Source organism: Sinohyriopsis cumingii, chromosome 7, assembly GCF_028554795.1.
Source record: "Sinohyriopsis cumingii isolate HCF-2022 chromosome 7, ASM2855479v2, whole genome shotgun sequence".
Classification (NCBI taxonomy): Eukaryota; Metazoa; Mollusca; class Bivalvia; order Unionida; family Unionidae; genus Sinohyriopsis; species Sinohyriopsis cumingii.
The window spans coordinates 34,775,813-34,793,466 of NC_142967.1; the positions used below are offsets into that span (position 1 = coordinate 34,775,813).

General features: G+C 35.1%; 1 protein-coding gene across 2 annotated transcripts in view; it reads left to right on the top strand.

The window, feature by feature from the left end:
- The first annotated feature begins 1,421 nt into the window (after positions 1-1,421).
- Positions 1,422-17,654, top strand: part of LOC149795009 (carbonic anhydrase 14-like) — a 60,843-nt gene continuing 44,610 nt past the window's right edge. For both annotated transcript variants that reach the window (XR_016422233.1, XM_089964668.1), the window contains exon 1: positions 1,422-1,651. Coding sequence is in view for 1 of the 2 variants with exons in the window: in XM_089964668.1 (XP_089820794.1) it covers positions 1,579-1,651 (73 nt within the window). In the remaining variant the exon portion in view is untranslated. The remainder of the gene's footprint in view (positions 1,652-17,654) is intronic.

The following is a 17,654-nucleotide window of genomic DNA, read 5'->3' on the forward strand; positions in this document are numbered from 1 at the left end:
TCTTAAAACAAAACAGGAAGACTTAAAAATACACATAATTTTTCTATACCAAAAACAATTATTTAAAATTATAAACAATGGTGAATAAAATCCTGGTCATTTAAATTGAGTGTGTGTGTGTGTGTGTGATTTAGATTTTTAACGTAGCTTTAAAAAAAAAATTCAGTCATATCGCTACGATGTCTGCAGTGTGACAGTTTACAGCGATGTCTAGCGCTGGGGCATCATGCCGCAGACATGTAGCGTGATGTCCCACCCAGTCACATTATCCTGACACCAGGCCGACCAGCCCCAACACTAACCTCTTAATGCTGAGCGCCAAGCGAGGCAGCTGTTAGTACCATTCTTGTAAGTCTTTGGTATGACTCAGCCTGGGATCGAACCCACGACCTCCCGCATCCGAGGCAGACGCTCTAACCACTTAGACCACCGGAGTGGTCGCAAAAGACTGGCACATAGTGCCAATAAAACTCAAGTGCCCTAAATGCAAAGAAAAAAAATTGCAGAAAAAAAATCCAATCAGAAAGATAAACACTTCTGTCTAAAAGTAAACACGAAGTCCTAGAATACAAAAGGTGGTCACGCTTAACACATTTAAAAGGTATACAAAATAATAATAATAATAATAATTTATTGGCAAACAATTTGCACACATCATATACAAAATTTCAAGAGATCAATATACATGGATTTAAGCAAAAGATCAGGCATACGGCTCTAAGCCACACACACACACACACACACACACATATATATATATATATATATATATATATATATATATATATATATATATATATATAGTACGGTACATGTCTTGTTTGATTATGAAAAGAAAACTACGAGACAGACGGACAGACAGACAGCCTTTGCATGATATCAATACTCATTCAGGAGATACTATTTTAATCATTAGTTGTTGTCCAAGTAACACGTACATGTATACTGTCATTAATCCGTTGTCCAAGTAACACGTACATGTATATTGGCATTAATCCGTTGTCCAAGTAACATGTACATGTATATAGACATTAATGTAGGTTCGATTTTCGTGATAAAGAGTAACTGGTTCATAATGATGTCCTTGATATGAAGTGTCCTTTTTATATAAGTGCAATGTTCATGATACATTATGAACAGTGTTTCATACACGCTGTCTTTAATATGGTGTTCCTATTACACAGGTTCAGTCTTTATGATAAATTATGAACTGGGGTTTATACATGCTCTCCCAAAATATACCTTTCCACTAAGTGATTGTTTTTAATCTATCAAATGTGAAAAATGTTTAATTATACAAACTGAAAAATGTTTGATTATACAAACTCTGCTTGTTATAGACAATTATTGCTGTCACGAAGGGCACAAACTACACTGTCACGTGACAAGAACTCGCCACAAGCCTAACATTTAATTTAACGCCACAAACGTCGTCGCGCATTTTAGCTTTATCACTTAAGCGGTACTCACATATGTACAATTCCTGAAGGGGGGCAGCAGTTACCAGTTACCTGTTCCCACCTTTACTCGTTACCTGCCTGCGTACATTTCAGTTCACTTCAGTTAATTGCTTTGGAGATGTCTTGTCCGGATATGGCAAGAATTGGTTTTGTGGCGATAGTAGTTCTCTCTGGATTTTTGAATGGTATTGGTAAGTTGAAGAAGATTATTAAGTGTTGGATTATACTGCTATTCTAATCTAAAACAATGTTGCTTTATCTAATTAAAAATTGTAAGATCACGAAGTTTATAATTAAGCTGATAAACTATCCAGATGTCGTGCAGTGAAGAATTTCACTGTAACAAATGCCCTTTACATACATTCTGCTTTTGAATTATAAGTTAGGGACGGTGAATGGGGCTCTCGGCCTATAACACACATACCCGGCATATTGCAGAGTCGGTCCATATACATATAACTTAATTATTTTTGAAAATTTATTCGAAATATAGTTACAATAAAATTTATTCAATCTCGATTTCTGAGTGATCTACACATTAATTGTCATAACAAAATTTGCAGACGAAAGTTATCGATTGCTATGGACTTTTACAATGGTAGTTCGGCGTTACACTGAGTCAAGGAATGCGATATTGGATTGTACTATTACAAGTGTACGATTGCGTGAACAAGAAGTTGTGCGCATCATCTCCTGTGTGGATGTTCAACTATGAATGGGATAGAGTAACATAACAATAAATTGTATTCATAGCTTGTATATTTAACATTTCTTTAGAATGATAATTTAGCATAATGGTCCGTCCATTTAGTACGTACGCATGGGGGGGGGGGGACCAAATGCATACGCTTGCGTGTACGTACGCATAGGAAACGGTTGGTGGGTGGTGAAACCTCGATAATAATTTGTCTAATACGTAACCTGTTCGATGGGTTCAGTCGGCGTTTGAATTTTAGCGGACACTAGACAAAATGTTTAAAGTTACGCAGCTTATTTCGTTGATGCAGCCAGACATTCAACATCGGTGGACTATGTTTTATTAAACACGTTAATAGTATTAATCCTTTAGGGTTTCTGCGTAGATTAAATATAGGCCGTTTTTAAGATTGCTGGGGTGGGGGGTGCGCGCGTCAAGTGTACATACGCAGGTGTGTGTGTGTGTAAAAAAAAGTACGCATGCGTACAGAGAGGGGAGGGGTGAAGCTTTGCCAGATTTTTGCGTATGTAGTAAATGAATGGCCCCTAACTTAAAATGTAACTAAAATAAATCTGAACTGACAGCTGTGTTTCTAGTCTTTTACGTGCAAGAAAGCACATATTTGCTTGGGAAAAATAGTTATTATGTACGAACTGAAATAATAAAAAAAAACATGACGGACCATATGGATGCTATATACGACGTTGCATAATTGCCTCCAATTTATTGGACTTGTGTGATATTTTTTTCTTTCTGCCAGTGTTTTCCAAAATGACAACATTGTCCTGTTTGTTTGCAGTACAACTTTTTTCCAACCGCGGACGCTTTCCTTGTTACATAATAGCGCGCGACAAATCCGGTTTAAACGAGATCACCCACCCCCTTTGCTTGACTGTGCATACAAATCTTGAAGTACGTTATCATTGCCGTTACGCATTTTTCGACGAATTTATACAATAATATTCAGTGGAATGTTGATGAACAATGCCCGATATAAACTGAATAAACGCCATTGGACCGATAATCCGAGTACGTGATGGGCCATGTACATAAATAAACCGATTTGGGTAGTCAGAACTCGTAATGTGCCGAATCGGCTTTGGGCGAGTAATCCGAGTTTCCACTGACTCATCCCACCCCAGTTTTGGAATATGAATATTTGTTACAAGCTAATATAAATGTCCAAATATATATATATATATATATATATATATATATATATATATATATATATATATATATATATGCATGCTTTGGAATCACGTGTTATGGATCAATATAAAATTGCGAATTGTACAGTATGTGAAGAATGACATGTTTGAATATTCATGTATCGGTCACATCCTGTCAGGAAACACCACACACACACGTTTATAGTAATTCTCGCTTGACCTATATCCTATTGCCACCAAACACCTGTTACTAAACAATTCACAACGATTTTCAATCAGTAGCGCAGACTCGGGATGGACATAATATTATCATCTATCTCATCATCATTTATTGACACTGCTTCACAAGGTTTTGTAATAAATATTAGTTATCCAATGTGTAATGAAAATAGCAAATGATGGTTTGGAACTAAATGCTGAAATACCGGCATAAAATATCAGCGTGATAAAAAAATATAACACAAATAGGACAAATCTTGTCTATCCGAATCTGAGATAATTTGGATCAACCAGTCCCATGTAATTGTTAATGGTATTTAACTTTTGCATTATAGCAAGCACACACTTTCGTTCTATTCATTCACTGCCATATATGAACACTGTCCACGCTTATTTGTGACGTCATAAGGGATTCTCCCACAATAAGGATAATTTGTTGTTTACACGCTCGCTACATGTACTTAATTGACCTGGATTTTGGACTGCCTGAAACAAACGTTATCAACATTCAGAGGCTACCAAGGGAATGAGGCTAATCATAGGAAAATTAAAACCTGTCAACAAGTGACAAGTTTCCACAAACTTAAAATAATTGTAGAACGAAGTACAGTATGGCCGATAACTTCATTTTACATTTGATATATTTTGATAATGCATTAATTGCACTATCAGAAGCTCTTTTGTCAAGCCTTTCAAATTTCATTTTCCTAATTTAATAACTGCTGAAGATTTGTACGTCAGATTAATTAGGCTTTTTTCTTCTTTTTTTTTTTGTTGTTGTTGTTGTTGTTTGGAGCACAAGGGAGCAGTCATTTCAGTTGGCTGTGTGCTTTGATCATGTAAATTTCCAAACAAATTTGAGCCACAGTACACAAAAGTCACATATAGGTATACTAACATTCTCTCCGTGTTGCAAATTTAAATAACCTTCACCCTACACCCGCGACTCTCTTAAGAAGTTCACAATATCTGTAGACCCACCTCCCCCTATTACATGCAACAGATGTGTATGAAAAGGAAGTTATTTTCAGTTTATTGATAAACACTAACAATAACGATGAATGTGCCCCTTAGGCATATTAAGTACTTTAAAAAAAAGTTAAGTTAAAAAAGACTGATTGAGGTGGTTTAGAAAATCCCTATAAAGCCAAGCCCATTCCATTCAGCTAACGCAAATGACTTCCCATTGCAGTGCGTGGTCATAATATGGATTTGTTGATGAGGTTGGGAAAGCTCATTCATCGTACAATTTTGTAAACCATACTGTTACAATATTTCATTATTAACGTAAGAAAAAAAGGTTAATGAGTACATTGATGTAACTTGTTTGGACATTTAAGTGCACTTTTAACAAAATCAGAGGTATAAGATAAATTTTGAATTTGGATAGAAATTCTGAATCACAGCTTGTGGTAAATCACTTTTGTAAAATTTGTCTGGGAGATACGTGAATAAAATTTACATTTATATCCCCCGTCACACTGAGAACTAACTGCACTGGTACTAATTGCAACTTAAATTTATCTAATTTACCCATATTGAAATTTTAAAATTTTATAGTTAAGAGTAGCCTATTGCAAATTGTAAATTATATTTTTGTAAGTGTCGTAAAATTACAAAAGATCTATCAAAATGGAGGGGAAGCTATGTTAATGTTTACTGATACTAGCAAATACAAAATCAATTTAAAATGGAAAAGGTAGAAAAATAATGGTCCCCTGGCAGCTGCAGTAGCTAAGAGTAATTAGCTGAAGGATCCCAAGTTTGATACCTGATAGGATCAGTCTGAGTGGATTGCCTCAGTTTGGAAAGGCACTTCGGTTCTGTTTCCTCTGTGTTAAAAGTACCATTAAAATCAATATGTTGTTGTTGTTGTTGTTGTAGGGTTTAACACCATTTTTCAGCACAAGATAGGCTATACATGATACATGGTGGCCAGCATAAATGGTGGAGGAAGAACCCAGGAAAACCCCAGAAAGAACTACTGACCCACGAGAAGCTACTGGCAAGCTTTCTCACATACCCACATTGGCCAAATCCGAGACTCGAACCCACGCAGATGAGATGGCAGTGATCTTACGTAACGGTGTGCGCTTTAGGCCACTCGGGGGCCTTCTAAAACCAATATAGAGACACTGATCTTGCTGCTAATTGTGAACCTATTTCCATATAAAATGGGAACAGGTGATATCTGGTGGGTTCAGATGAAATCCCTAAATAAACATGAAAGATAGGACACAATCCCCTCCCCGAGTACAAGTGTGGCCTGTTTAAAACTTATTAAACCAACACAAACATACATCTCTGTATGTGGGCTTGGGCCTTGTGTCGGCTTGCCTTGAGTTGATAAAAGACGGATAGACTCTGGGTTACATGTTAGATCTTAACAGAAAAAGAGATTAAGATGTCTAATGATCCTTTGATCAAAAGACTAATTGTAGCTGCAGTGACATTTTTAACGCTTGCCTTTTTATCGTATACCGTATCGACTAAAAATAATGCATTACTTGCATAAAGATGAAATAAGTATGGTATTTGATCATTATTGATATACTTTGTGAAGTAACTAAAATCCAAGCCAAATTTTTATTGGATAAACTTGAAAAAGTCCGTCATTAAATCAAATATTGATGATACCTCAGATTTCTATAGTGGTTCTTCCAGAATATTTGACATTTTGAACAGTTTAAAAACTTAAAATGGGGGTATTTTATCTTACACCCAATGTCTGGTAGCATTCTGGAATATCCAATCTCTGTGTTATTTACAGTAATTGTTGGAGAAAAAAAAATCTTGAGTTGATCTCATGTATAAATTAACAATATCATCAGTTACAGTTTTTACTGTCCTTAAATTAATATAATGATCTTTATCAAAAAGAACCTTATGGTTCAACCCACACATGGATTTAGGATTTGTTGATGAATCTTCATTTTATATATGTATCTATATTATATTTTTCTCTCTCTCTCTCTCTCTCTCTCTCTCTCTCTCTCTCTCTCTCATTGCACCTGTTTACAAACACAGCCTAAGGAAGCTACAGTGGGAAAACTTCTTTGTTGCCTTGTACAAAAATGTTTAAATGGGCTAATTTTATCCTATTTGGCTTTCTGATAATAGTAATTAAGAAGGAATTTAGTAGCTTTCACACAAGCTTCAAGTAAAAGAAAACAATCTATTTCAGGTCCTTAATATTGCATAAGGTTGCAGAATATGCTAGTAACCTATGGATTCTATTCAATATGGGATTATTAACCTGTGCCTGTTCAGTGTCTGGGTGTTATAATGGGAGGTGGGTGAGGTGGCAGCTATCCAAATAAATGGTTCCTTGCTAGTGGTCTATTCTATTTTTAACAGCTACATACAAAATGAGACTGATCAGCTAATCTTCTATATAACAGCCATTTCTTTAACTTCAAATTAAAGTAAAAGAGGCATTCAGGAACGTATGGTGACACTCTATACTGGCACTCAGAGCTGATGTGAAATAAGCTACGAGAAGAGAACTAAGTGGGTTGCTGGGTTGCCTGCAAGACGTTCTACCATATATACTTGATTTTAAGTCGAGTCAAACTGCATGCAACAAAAGATCTGATCTGCCATAGCATAGTGCACCTGTGGATCTAAGCCTATGTTGTTTGTTCCACTGATTACTCCAAACAAAACTGCACAGACCTAGATCTGCTGGCGCATTATGTGATGGCATTTTGGAGTCTGTGCAGTTTGCAGTCGGACTCATTTTATAAGTGAGTATATACTGTAATATCACAATAAATGGGACATGTACATGAAGATGCAAAAATCTCTGATAACATACTAACATGAAATCACAGTACAGAGACAATGGTGATGCATTCTGTTAATATATATTTAAATCTGATGTCAATGTATAAACATCTAGATTGTATATTGATGTTCTATGCAGTTTTATTTAATACCACAATATTTAAGACCATTGGGATACAAAGACTCAAACTGAAGGGTCTGTTTATCTCTCCATGCACAATGTTGGTTGGCATGAAAGAAAAATTACATAAAGAGCAGTTATTTGTATTAACATATATTGAAACTGAGGATAAGTACAATATTTTATATGAAAGCACCAATTATTCATACTCTGTGAAACTCATTGCGTCCAACATATTGCATGTTACACTTGTTACAAGTTGTCAAATAAATTACATCAGCTGATAGTGTTTTAACGTAGTGAAAACGTTTCTTTTGTATTGGAACTACTAAGATAGGTTCTTTCTGTAATATTTTTACATTGAAACTCTGACGTGTGTTACATTTAGACGAAGATAAACATTTTTATATTCTGTTTGTTAGGTCAAGATTAGAAACTTGCAAATTCCTAGGTCTTCTATAAGCTTGCTATAGCCTGCTGTTGCAAAGGTTGTTACAGTTTTTATTTGATAACTTGAGTAGACTCCAGTATTTATTAACTGTAGGGCCCATATCAGGTAATGAAAAACTATTATGGTATAAAGAAATTAATTATATTTGTCTCTTTTGTACATTCGTCCAAGTTTAAAGTAATCATTTTGAATAAGAATTTGGGGTTTATTCAATACAGATTCAGTTACAGGCATAAGATATTTCTTACTTTGGAATTAGATGTTTTTTTAAAGTCTTTCATAGAATTTTTATAGTTGATAATCATCTGAAATTTATAGCAAACTTGTTTGCAGGGGTGTGTGCTGATTCTGCAACCCCTGGATTACCCTTGCGTGGGACATAAAGGCAACATAAAGGCGTCCAAATTGGTTAGGCTACATGTTTGCTAACATAAATGGACAGAAATTCACAAAAATACGTAGGAAAAGAGGTCATAAAAACAGATAATATAATTCACAGGAAAAAAGTCACAATTAATATTTTGATTGTTATGGTGAACTTGTAGGACAAAAAGTTACAAACAAAATGTAACACTTGAAAATTTTAATGCAACAAAATGGTAAAATTAATAATGAAAAAATATATTACACAAAATCTAGAGCAAGAGTGTTAGACATGGTGTATTTTTGACAATAATTTAGCTATTGATAGTTTGGTTTGCTTCTTCGAGCAGATATGTTATACAGGAAAGGGTGATTTTTATAAGAAAGTAGCAGTTGGCAGCATGGCTTGTTTTTTAATTACTGTGTAAAAAACGTTATAGGTTATGCATGGAAGAAAATGTCTGGTCTCTTTTATCAAATTATACTGTACCCTGGAAAGGGTGGTTTTGATAAGAATTTTCAGCTGTCTTATGACCGCTTTTGGGTGTTGTTCAGCGTAATGGAAATTTATCTTTTCATAATGGAATCAAAACATGTAAAATAAAACTTGATTTTTTTTCACTTCTGTTTGTAATTGCTATACCAATATTAAAAGTTCTATTATTTTTATCTTGTTATTATATTACTCATAGGCACCTGGTCAACGTTCTGTATTACAAACCCCTCTTTATGCTTCTCTACCCACACACCTGTACAAAATAATTACAGTGTTGTGTTACTGTACTACAAATAACACGAAAGAACACGATCAAAATGTTTCATAGATTGCATCTGTAAATGTAAATTTATAATTTTAACCCAAAACTTGATCTGAATACTAAAAATTGATGAATAACAGTAGTAGGAATGGGAGTTTAAAAATGATCATGGGTCTAACTCTTACAGTAAGAAGACTTGCTAACCTACAGCTTTTTCATTAAACTCCAATCAAAATAATTGACTTTTTTTTCTTCCCCACACCACTTTCATAAATGTAAAAATCTGAATTGACTTTTTGTCTCGTATCTTTCTGTCCTACAATCGTTTGCCGAACCTTCGATAAATCTGATGTCAGACAGATCTCGGAAAAGCTTAATTAACACGTATTTGGACGCAATTTCTTTTATATCTGGGACGCAGAAAATCACCCACGCAGGAGTCCTCCGTACACTCTTTTTGTGTGTCTTGCAAACAGAAAGTTTTGCGGCACAATAAAATATGTTCCAATCACTATGAAAAGTGAGGGAAAAAAAATGAAACAATAATTTTATTTAGGTTATTTGCTGACTTCCTTTGATCAAAGGTCGTTGGCTTGCTTTGATGAAGGTGCATGTGTTACTGAAGGCGCCATTAAAGGCTCTCTTTGAAGGACCAAACAAATACCCGTTTGTTATTTCTGCGCCAACATCAAATAATTGTATAAATTTTTTATTTATTTATTTGCTTGGTATATATAGGTGCTTCAAAGGTAATCAGTTTTCTTTGAAGTTGCAGGAAAACTATTTTTTTTTCCTGTTACATTTTTTTCAACAAAAATTGCTGTCCTCTGGTCGACTAATAATTTCCGTTCTCGCGTTCACAGGTGGTTGCCTGTAGTAGTCAGTTGCATGGCTATTGTGGTTATATTACATCATACAGTATTAAGTCCAGACACCATCATCAACAGATCATGACATAACAATGCAATGTTGGTGTGGTTTGTCAATATGAAACAAGATTTGTTTATGTAACAATAGATTCCAGTGCATTTTTATATCCATGTTTGCGGGGACCTGTTTTTGTTGTTGTTCTAGGGTTTAACGCCATTTTTCAGCACAAGATAGGCTATACATGGCGGGGACCTGTCATGGTGCCTTTGAATTTCTTCACTCCAAAGCCTGTATATACAGTTTTTATCAGCCAAAAATATCTCCAGATGGTATATTCTGTCGCTAATTAGAAGAAAAAAAAATCGCAATTTGCGACATTGGCGAAGCCTGGCGCGATCCCTGTAATATTGTGTTCGTTTCTGACTGTAGCTGCATACATATTGCATGCGACCTCGAAATCAAGGCACGTACAGACTTGGACAAAATGCCGTGTGCAAAATCTGGAAAAGTATTTTGGAGTCAAACGTAGACCTACAATGTAAGACACAGCACATGTTGTTTTTGTTTAAGCGCCCACAACATAAGGTCTTACATTTAGGACTAGGGTTAAAACGGAAAACTGATGAAGATTGTAATGAGATTCAGAACTCGGCTAAAGTTGCTAAAACTGATAGTTCGGATGGGACAGTAACCAGATGTAAGAAAGAAAGTACGTGATGCCTGGCATAGTGTTTGGAATAAAAACTTTCCTTGGATTTACAAAATTCATATTGACTAACAAACAAGAGCTATATGACAGTGGTGTAAAAATGTGTAAAATTAAACTCAATGGTAACTACTGGTTTTTCTAATCTGCAAAGTTCTACATTTTCTAGGCATGAGACATCTAAAGACCACCTACTTGCTAGGTAGTCATAAAATCATTGAACTGCACACTGACAGAAGCCGATACAAGTACTTCAAGAGTAGAGATTTCCAGACTTTGTAGAAACCGGCTGTGATTGTGTTGGTGTCACCAGTGACATCCATGACATGCAAGAGAGGCTTCAGTGTGCAGAACAAAATCAAGACTAAGGGAAGGTCCAGAATAAAATGCGAGACCTTAACACAAATGATGCGAGTCAAAGAAAAGGGACCTAGTTAGGAGGAATAGAATCCAAAGCATCAGAAAATTGTTTGAAACGCGACATAGGCAAAAGTGAATTATGCTGTAGTTAAAGAATGATCTTTGTACATATCAATTTTAATACATTTTTAATTTTATAGAATAATAAATGATTACAAATAAATAAAACTGACAAAGTTTTGTGTCTGTTTATTCCTGGCATTTTAATGGACATTTAGCCACTTAAGCATGTTTCTGGGAGGGGACTGCAACTTTTTCTGGTGGGACTCCAATTTTTACCAAGTTAGGAGTCCTGGACTCTTAGTTTTAAAATCTAGTGAGACCTCTTATCTGATTATTTACCAACTAAGCTACAATAGCCCTTGTACATATGCAAAGAACACTTGTTCCATGACATTGGTAACTCTGCAAAGGGAAATGCAAATTAGAATGATTACTAAGGTATGAAACTTGAGGTTGGTCTGTCTATATTTTGTAGGATAGTCGTTGAGTTGAGGTCCACCTTTAGAGGGTAAGAGGTTGAGGATGGTCATTAATTGGTTCAAACAATTCCAAAGAAAGCTTCAGTAAAATTTTACTTGACTGAATATTGTGGGAGATGTGTACTGTGAAAGCTTCCTTAGTGGGAACCCTCATAAAAACACCTGCACATAAGGGACATTTATGAGTACATTTTCACTTTCATATTCAACTTGTTATAAAGGACACATGCTGATAAAGGACTAGCTCTTACTATCTCTTGAGTGTCATATAGACAGGTTACAGTTAAAAGTTCTAAATCTAGTTAGAATTATCAGTCTTGTGTGGGTAGTCTTTAATTAATCTAGTTGTGTTACGCTGGTTATGGAATTATCAGTCTAGTTGTATTGGTAATATGGAATTAACACTATAGCTGTACTGGTAGTCTGAGTTTCCTCTGACCCTTGTCACCCCATTTTTGGTATTTGGATATTTATGTTGGAGTGTAGGATCAGAGTCCATTTCCTATCAAAAAGATGAAATTTGCCAACATGGGGTAGCCATTTACCTGCCAGTCAAAAAAACTTACGACCTTTCATCAAGATATACCTGCATGAAATCAAAAGGAGTATGATTTATTTTCTCAAAAATCGTGAGCATAGCATACGTCATGTCTTTAATCCACTGACAGACAAGACAAAAAGTACGTCATTGCTGAAATTTGACCTGGATCTGGCCATTTGCATTCCTAGTCATGTGGCTATACAACTCTCATAACCTACATGTCAGTGACATCAGAGGTCATACAGTCACATGATATCAACAATAAACAATTTCTAGTGCTGCTGTAGGAAAATAAATCGAACATATAAATGAAAGTCACGTAATTTTTATAGAAAAATGAAGAAGAAAAACTTCTCAAAATATTAATTGTGAAAACGACTGAAAATCTGTGAATGTTGCAGCAATTTGAAGAAAACCAGATTCACTATGCAGAGAGCACATGTCAGTGTGGTAGTTACGTGACACAAAAAAAAAATCACTGACACATGCTCGGTACTTCTTGAAAATGGATTTCTCCACCCTGCTGCGATACTGACAGGTTTCTGGTCGTTATTCTTAGAATGAATATATTAAGAATTAAGTGTGCATTATATTTATTTACAAACATTAAGTGACTTCTATATAATATGTCCAAATTCTATGTACAACAAATTTGGAAATATGTATATTCATTATCACATGACTGTATGACCTCTGATGTAATTGACATGATGGTAGCAAGATTTGTATAGTCATGTCACTCTGGATGCAAATGGCTAGATCCAGCTCAAATTTCAGCAACGACGTACTTTCGTCTCGTCTGTCAATGGATTAAAGACATGACAAATGCTATGCTCACGATTTTTGAGAAAATAAATCATATTCCTATCGATTTCATGCAGGTATATGTTGATGAAAGGTCATTCAAGTTGATGGGCCGGCTAGTAAGTGGCCAAATGGTGTCGGCGAATTCCAATGTTTGGATAGGGGATGGACTCTGACCCTACACCCCAAACAAAAATAAATATCAAAAATGGGGTGACAAGGGTCAGAGGAAACTCGGACTACTGTACTAGTATACCAGAATCGTCAGTTTGGTTGACTGTGCTAATAGTCTTCATTTATTAATATAGTTGTGTTGTACTTGTAATCTGCAATTATTGGTCTGGTTGTACTGGTAACCTGAAATAATCAGTCTAGATGTACTGGTAATCTAGAATTATGAGTAATTGTGCTGGTAACCTAGATCCATGGTTCCCACGCTTTCCTAAATATAAATTTCCAGGTTTTTTCCAGGATGAAATTAATTTTTTCGAGGTTAACATATGACCATTACTGAATGGAATTAAAGAACATTCTGGATTATAAAACATGCATTTTCCAAATCTGAAGATGTTTCTCTTACAAGACTCTCCAAAACATATGTCAGATAAGATAATCATGAACAAATTCACAAAATGAGTCACATGAAACAAATCTGACTATATTCCCATAAACTGGCATTTAAAGCTATTTCAATGTACAGATTACAAATTCTAACTTTGCTGACCTGCATTATGTTGATACATGGAAACAACATAATGAGCATACATTTTGTTTCCTTTCAAATCTTTAATTCCAAAGAATTCTAGAGCAATATGTGTACATGTTATACAAAGTAAACATTTCCTATCACAGTATGAAAAAACCCCAATAAATGCAAAGTTTTAGAATCTTATCTTGTTACAGAAAAAGTTTAACCATGAAATTATGTGTGCCAATAAAATCTCAAACAAGATTTTTCAACCAACCTAAACTTCTTAAGACAATCTGGTTAAAAATCCCATCATTTAAAGACATTTACAACAGGGTTGATTTAAATTTTGACAAAAGATCTTCAAAATGATATACTGTTGTATAAACAAGGACTGAATTTTCTGTGAAATAAACGTATCTTCTTGTAGTTCGATAAGCCAGTCCCCAAACCGGGCTATTATCGTTTCTTAATATATGATAAAAGGGACGACAATTTCCCATTTTTCCTGCATTCCATTTAAGATCTGAAACCAATGCTTCAAGCTAAAATGTCACTGTGTAATAGTTTCGCACCAAAGTTCAGCTCAGATCCGAAATTTTTCTAATCAGGGTTTCCGCAGAATATTCCAACCCCATTTTTTCACATTTGGACATTTTGGATGGAGTGTGGGTTCAGAGCAATTACATATCAAATTTGGAATCTGCTGCCACTGTAAGATAGTTTACCAGCGGGCCTAGCTATACCTGCATGAAATCGATAGTAAAATTATTCATTTTCTCAAAAATGGCAAGTATTATAATTGTTACGTCTTTATTCCACTGACAGACTAGACGAAACTCAGCATAGATGAAACTTGACCTGGTACTCACCATTTGCGTTAATAGTCACATTACTTCACAAATCTCAAACAGTGACATCAGAAGTCCAATAGGCATGTGATATCAACAACAAACTCCTTTCTAATATTGTTTTATAAAATTTCAGTTATATTAAATGAAAGTCTGATACCTTTTGTGAAAACCAGAAAGAACATATAATTCGCAACATATTTATTTTGAGAACAACTACAAGAAACTGGGCCAGTCTGATTCATCAAGCAGAATAGTCTGGTTACAGTGCTTCGTATTCTCCATACGTGAGAGAGCACATGTCAGCGTGGTAATCATGTGATACAACCAAACTCTGAAGTTGGTCTCGGAATAAATATAGAGAATTTTGAGCTCTTTCGTTTTTGCATTTTTATTACAACCCGTATACAGCTTTGATTTAATATTTTTTCTACAATATTCCAAAATGACAGTTGAGATTATGTGTGCTCGTGCGACATGCTATCGAAGTAACTAGTACCAGCTCAAATTTCATCAACACGTTAGTTTCATGTCTGTCAGCAGATTAAAGACGTAACGATTTTAATACTCATACAATTTCTGAGAAAGTAAATAATTTTCATATCAATTTCATGCAGGTATAACTCGATTTAACATTTAAGTTTACTAGCCCATCCACTAAGGGGATATACTTAACACCACCATGTTGGCCGCTTGTGATGGTCGACTGGTTTTCATAGCTTCCATACAAAAAAAATAAATATGGATATCGAGCTGTCTGTGAAACAAAAAGTCTATTAGATGAATCTAATCCACTGAGCGTTTGGATTGTCTCAACAAATATATCTGGGGGCCCCGAGTGGCCAAGTGGTCTAAAGCGCTCTCCGTTACGGATCACTGCCATCTCACCTCTGTCTGCGCTGGTTTGAGTCTCGGATTCAGCCAGTGTGGGTATGTGTGAAAGCTTGCCAGTAGCTTCTTGTTGGTCAGTGGTTCTTTCTGGGGTTTTCCGTGGTTCTTTCTCCACCATTAATACTGGCCGCCATGTATAGCCTATCGTGTGCTGAAAAATGGTGTTAAACCCAACAATAACAACAAATATATTTATAGTAAGCACCCAAATGATCCATACTGCATCCTCCTAATATTTTGGTTAGAAATAAATTAAACTCATGATCAGTTCAGTTACGACTCAATTACATAATTGTTTTGTGCGTCACGTTGTGGAGGAAAATTCATGGGTTTTTCCCGACTTTCATCAATATTTGCAAATTTCAAGGACTTTTCACAGTCTGAAAAAAAACTGTCATTTCTTCAGAGTTTTTCCTGATTTCCCAGTAGCGTGGGAACCCTGTAGATTGTCCTTGTGCTGATAATCTGGAATTATTTTTCACGTTGTATGGATAAACTAGAATTATCCATCTCATTGTACTAGTAATCTGGAATTATCATTCTAGTTGTACTGGTAATCTTGAATTATCAAACTATACTGGTACTCTAAAATTATCAGTCAGGTTATAATAGTAATCTAGAATTATCTGTCTAGTTGTACTGGTAATCTAGAATTATCATTCTAGTTCTGCTGGTAATCTGGAATTATCATTCAAATTGTATGGGTAATCTTGAATTGTCCATCTCATTGTACTGGTAATCTGGAATTATCATTCTAGTTATGCTGGTAATTTTGAATTATCAAACTGTACTGGTACCCTAGAATTGCCAGTCAAGTTGTAATAGTAATTTAGAATTATTCTAGTTGTACTTGTAATCTGGAATTATCATTCTAGTTGTACTGGCACTCTAGAATTATCATTCTAGTTGTATAGGTAATCTAGAAGTATATCTAGTTGTAATGGTAATAAAAACTTTTAAACCACATACTTTGTATTAAATCCCAATCCCTGCCCAATCCTGCCACTGCCCCCAAATCTAAAACATGATTCTGGGGTTATAACCAAATATCTGCTACATTTAATGTGTTCATCTACAAATGCATGATCAAATTTGTTTAACAGATATATTAAAAAACGTCACTATAACTACATTTTTTTTCATTTGACCTTGAAGAGTCTCCAAGAGATCACATCAAACTGCTCGTGCAAAGGGTCACGACATGGGGAACCTTGTACTAAGTTTCGTGAATTTTCATCCAGCAGTTTACGAGGTGTGGTTACAGACTAGTGACAGAGGTTATCACAATATATTCCACTAATCTAATGTGTGAAGATAATAAAACCCCATCATAAAAATCCATGATGTACCTTCTTCTGTGACAGATAGAAAGATTGAGGGTATCACAGTATATCCCACCAAAGTGTTTAGATTAAGGAATTGTATATTTTGCAAAATTATGTTTTCAGTATCAGTAGCAATTTAAAAAGTTTAAAAAGAATATATTTGTGTATCTGTTACAAAAGTATACTTAACAAAACTTACAAGCTTGTCATGATTAAGGCAAACCATGTTTGAAAGAAAATGTATTCATCAAAATATAGGCAATTTTTCTGCAAATAAATGACTTAAAAGAACACTCTCTGTGCATACAACAGTCTATTTTTAAAAAAAAAAGAGTATCTGTTTCCAGTTCTTTGATCACAAAGGCGCGCAGTCAGCAAAACATGGGCACATAGTGACATCATTTAGCTCTAGATTTCAGTATTACTCACTTAATTAAACTTGATCTTATCGTATCAGTTCTTTGACACTATTGTTCTTTTAAAACCTTTGTGACTAAAATTAATGTGTTGAGCGAAGAACAGGTATGTTGACCAGGTCTAGGCCGGTTATGATTCAACATCACAAAGGCAACACATGTATTAATAAATGTGTGCCAAAAGAAATTGACACATCCAGATATAAGCACTAGTCAAGTGATCTACATTTACTCATGGTCTTGTTATCACTATGCTTTAACATGGATCCATCTGTTATAACTATGCTTTAACAGGGATCCATCTGTTATAACTATGCTTTAACAGGGATCCATCTGTTATAACTATGCTTTAACAGGGATCCATCTGTTATAACTATGCTTTAACAGGGATCCATCTGTTATCAATCTGCTTTAACAGTGATCCATCTGTTATAACTGTTTTAACAGGGATCCATCTGTTATAACTATGCTTTAACAAAGATCCATCTGTTATAACTATGCTTTAACAGGGATCCATCTGTTATAACTAGTTTTAACAGGGATCCATCTGTTATAACTATGCTTTAACAGGGATCCATCTTTTATCAATCTGCTTTAACAGGGATCCATCTGTTATAACAGGGATCCATCTGT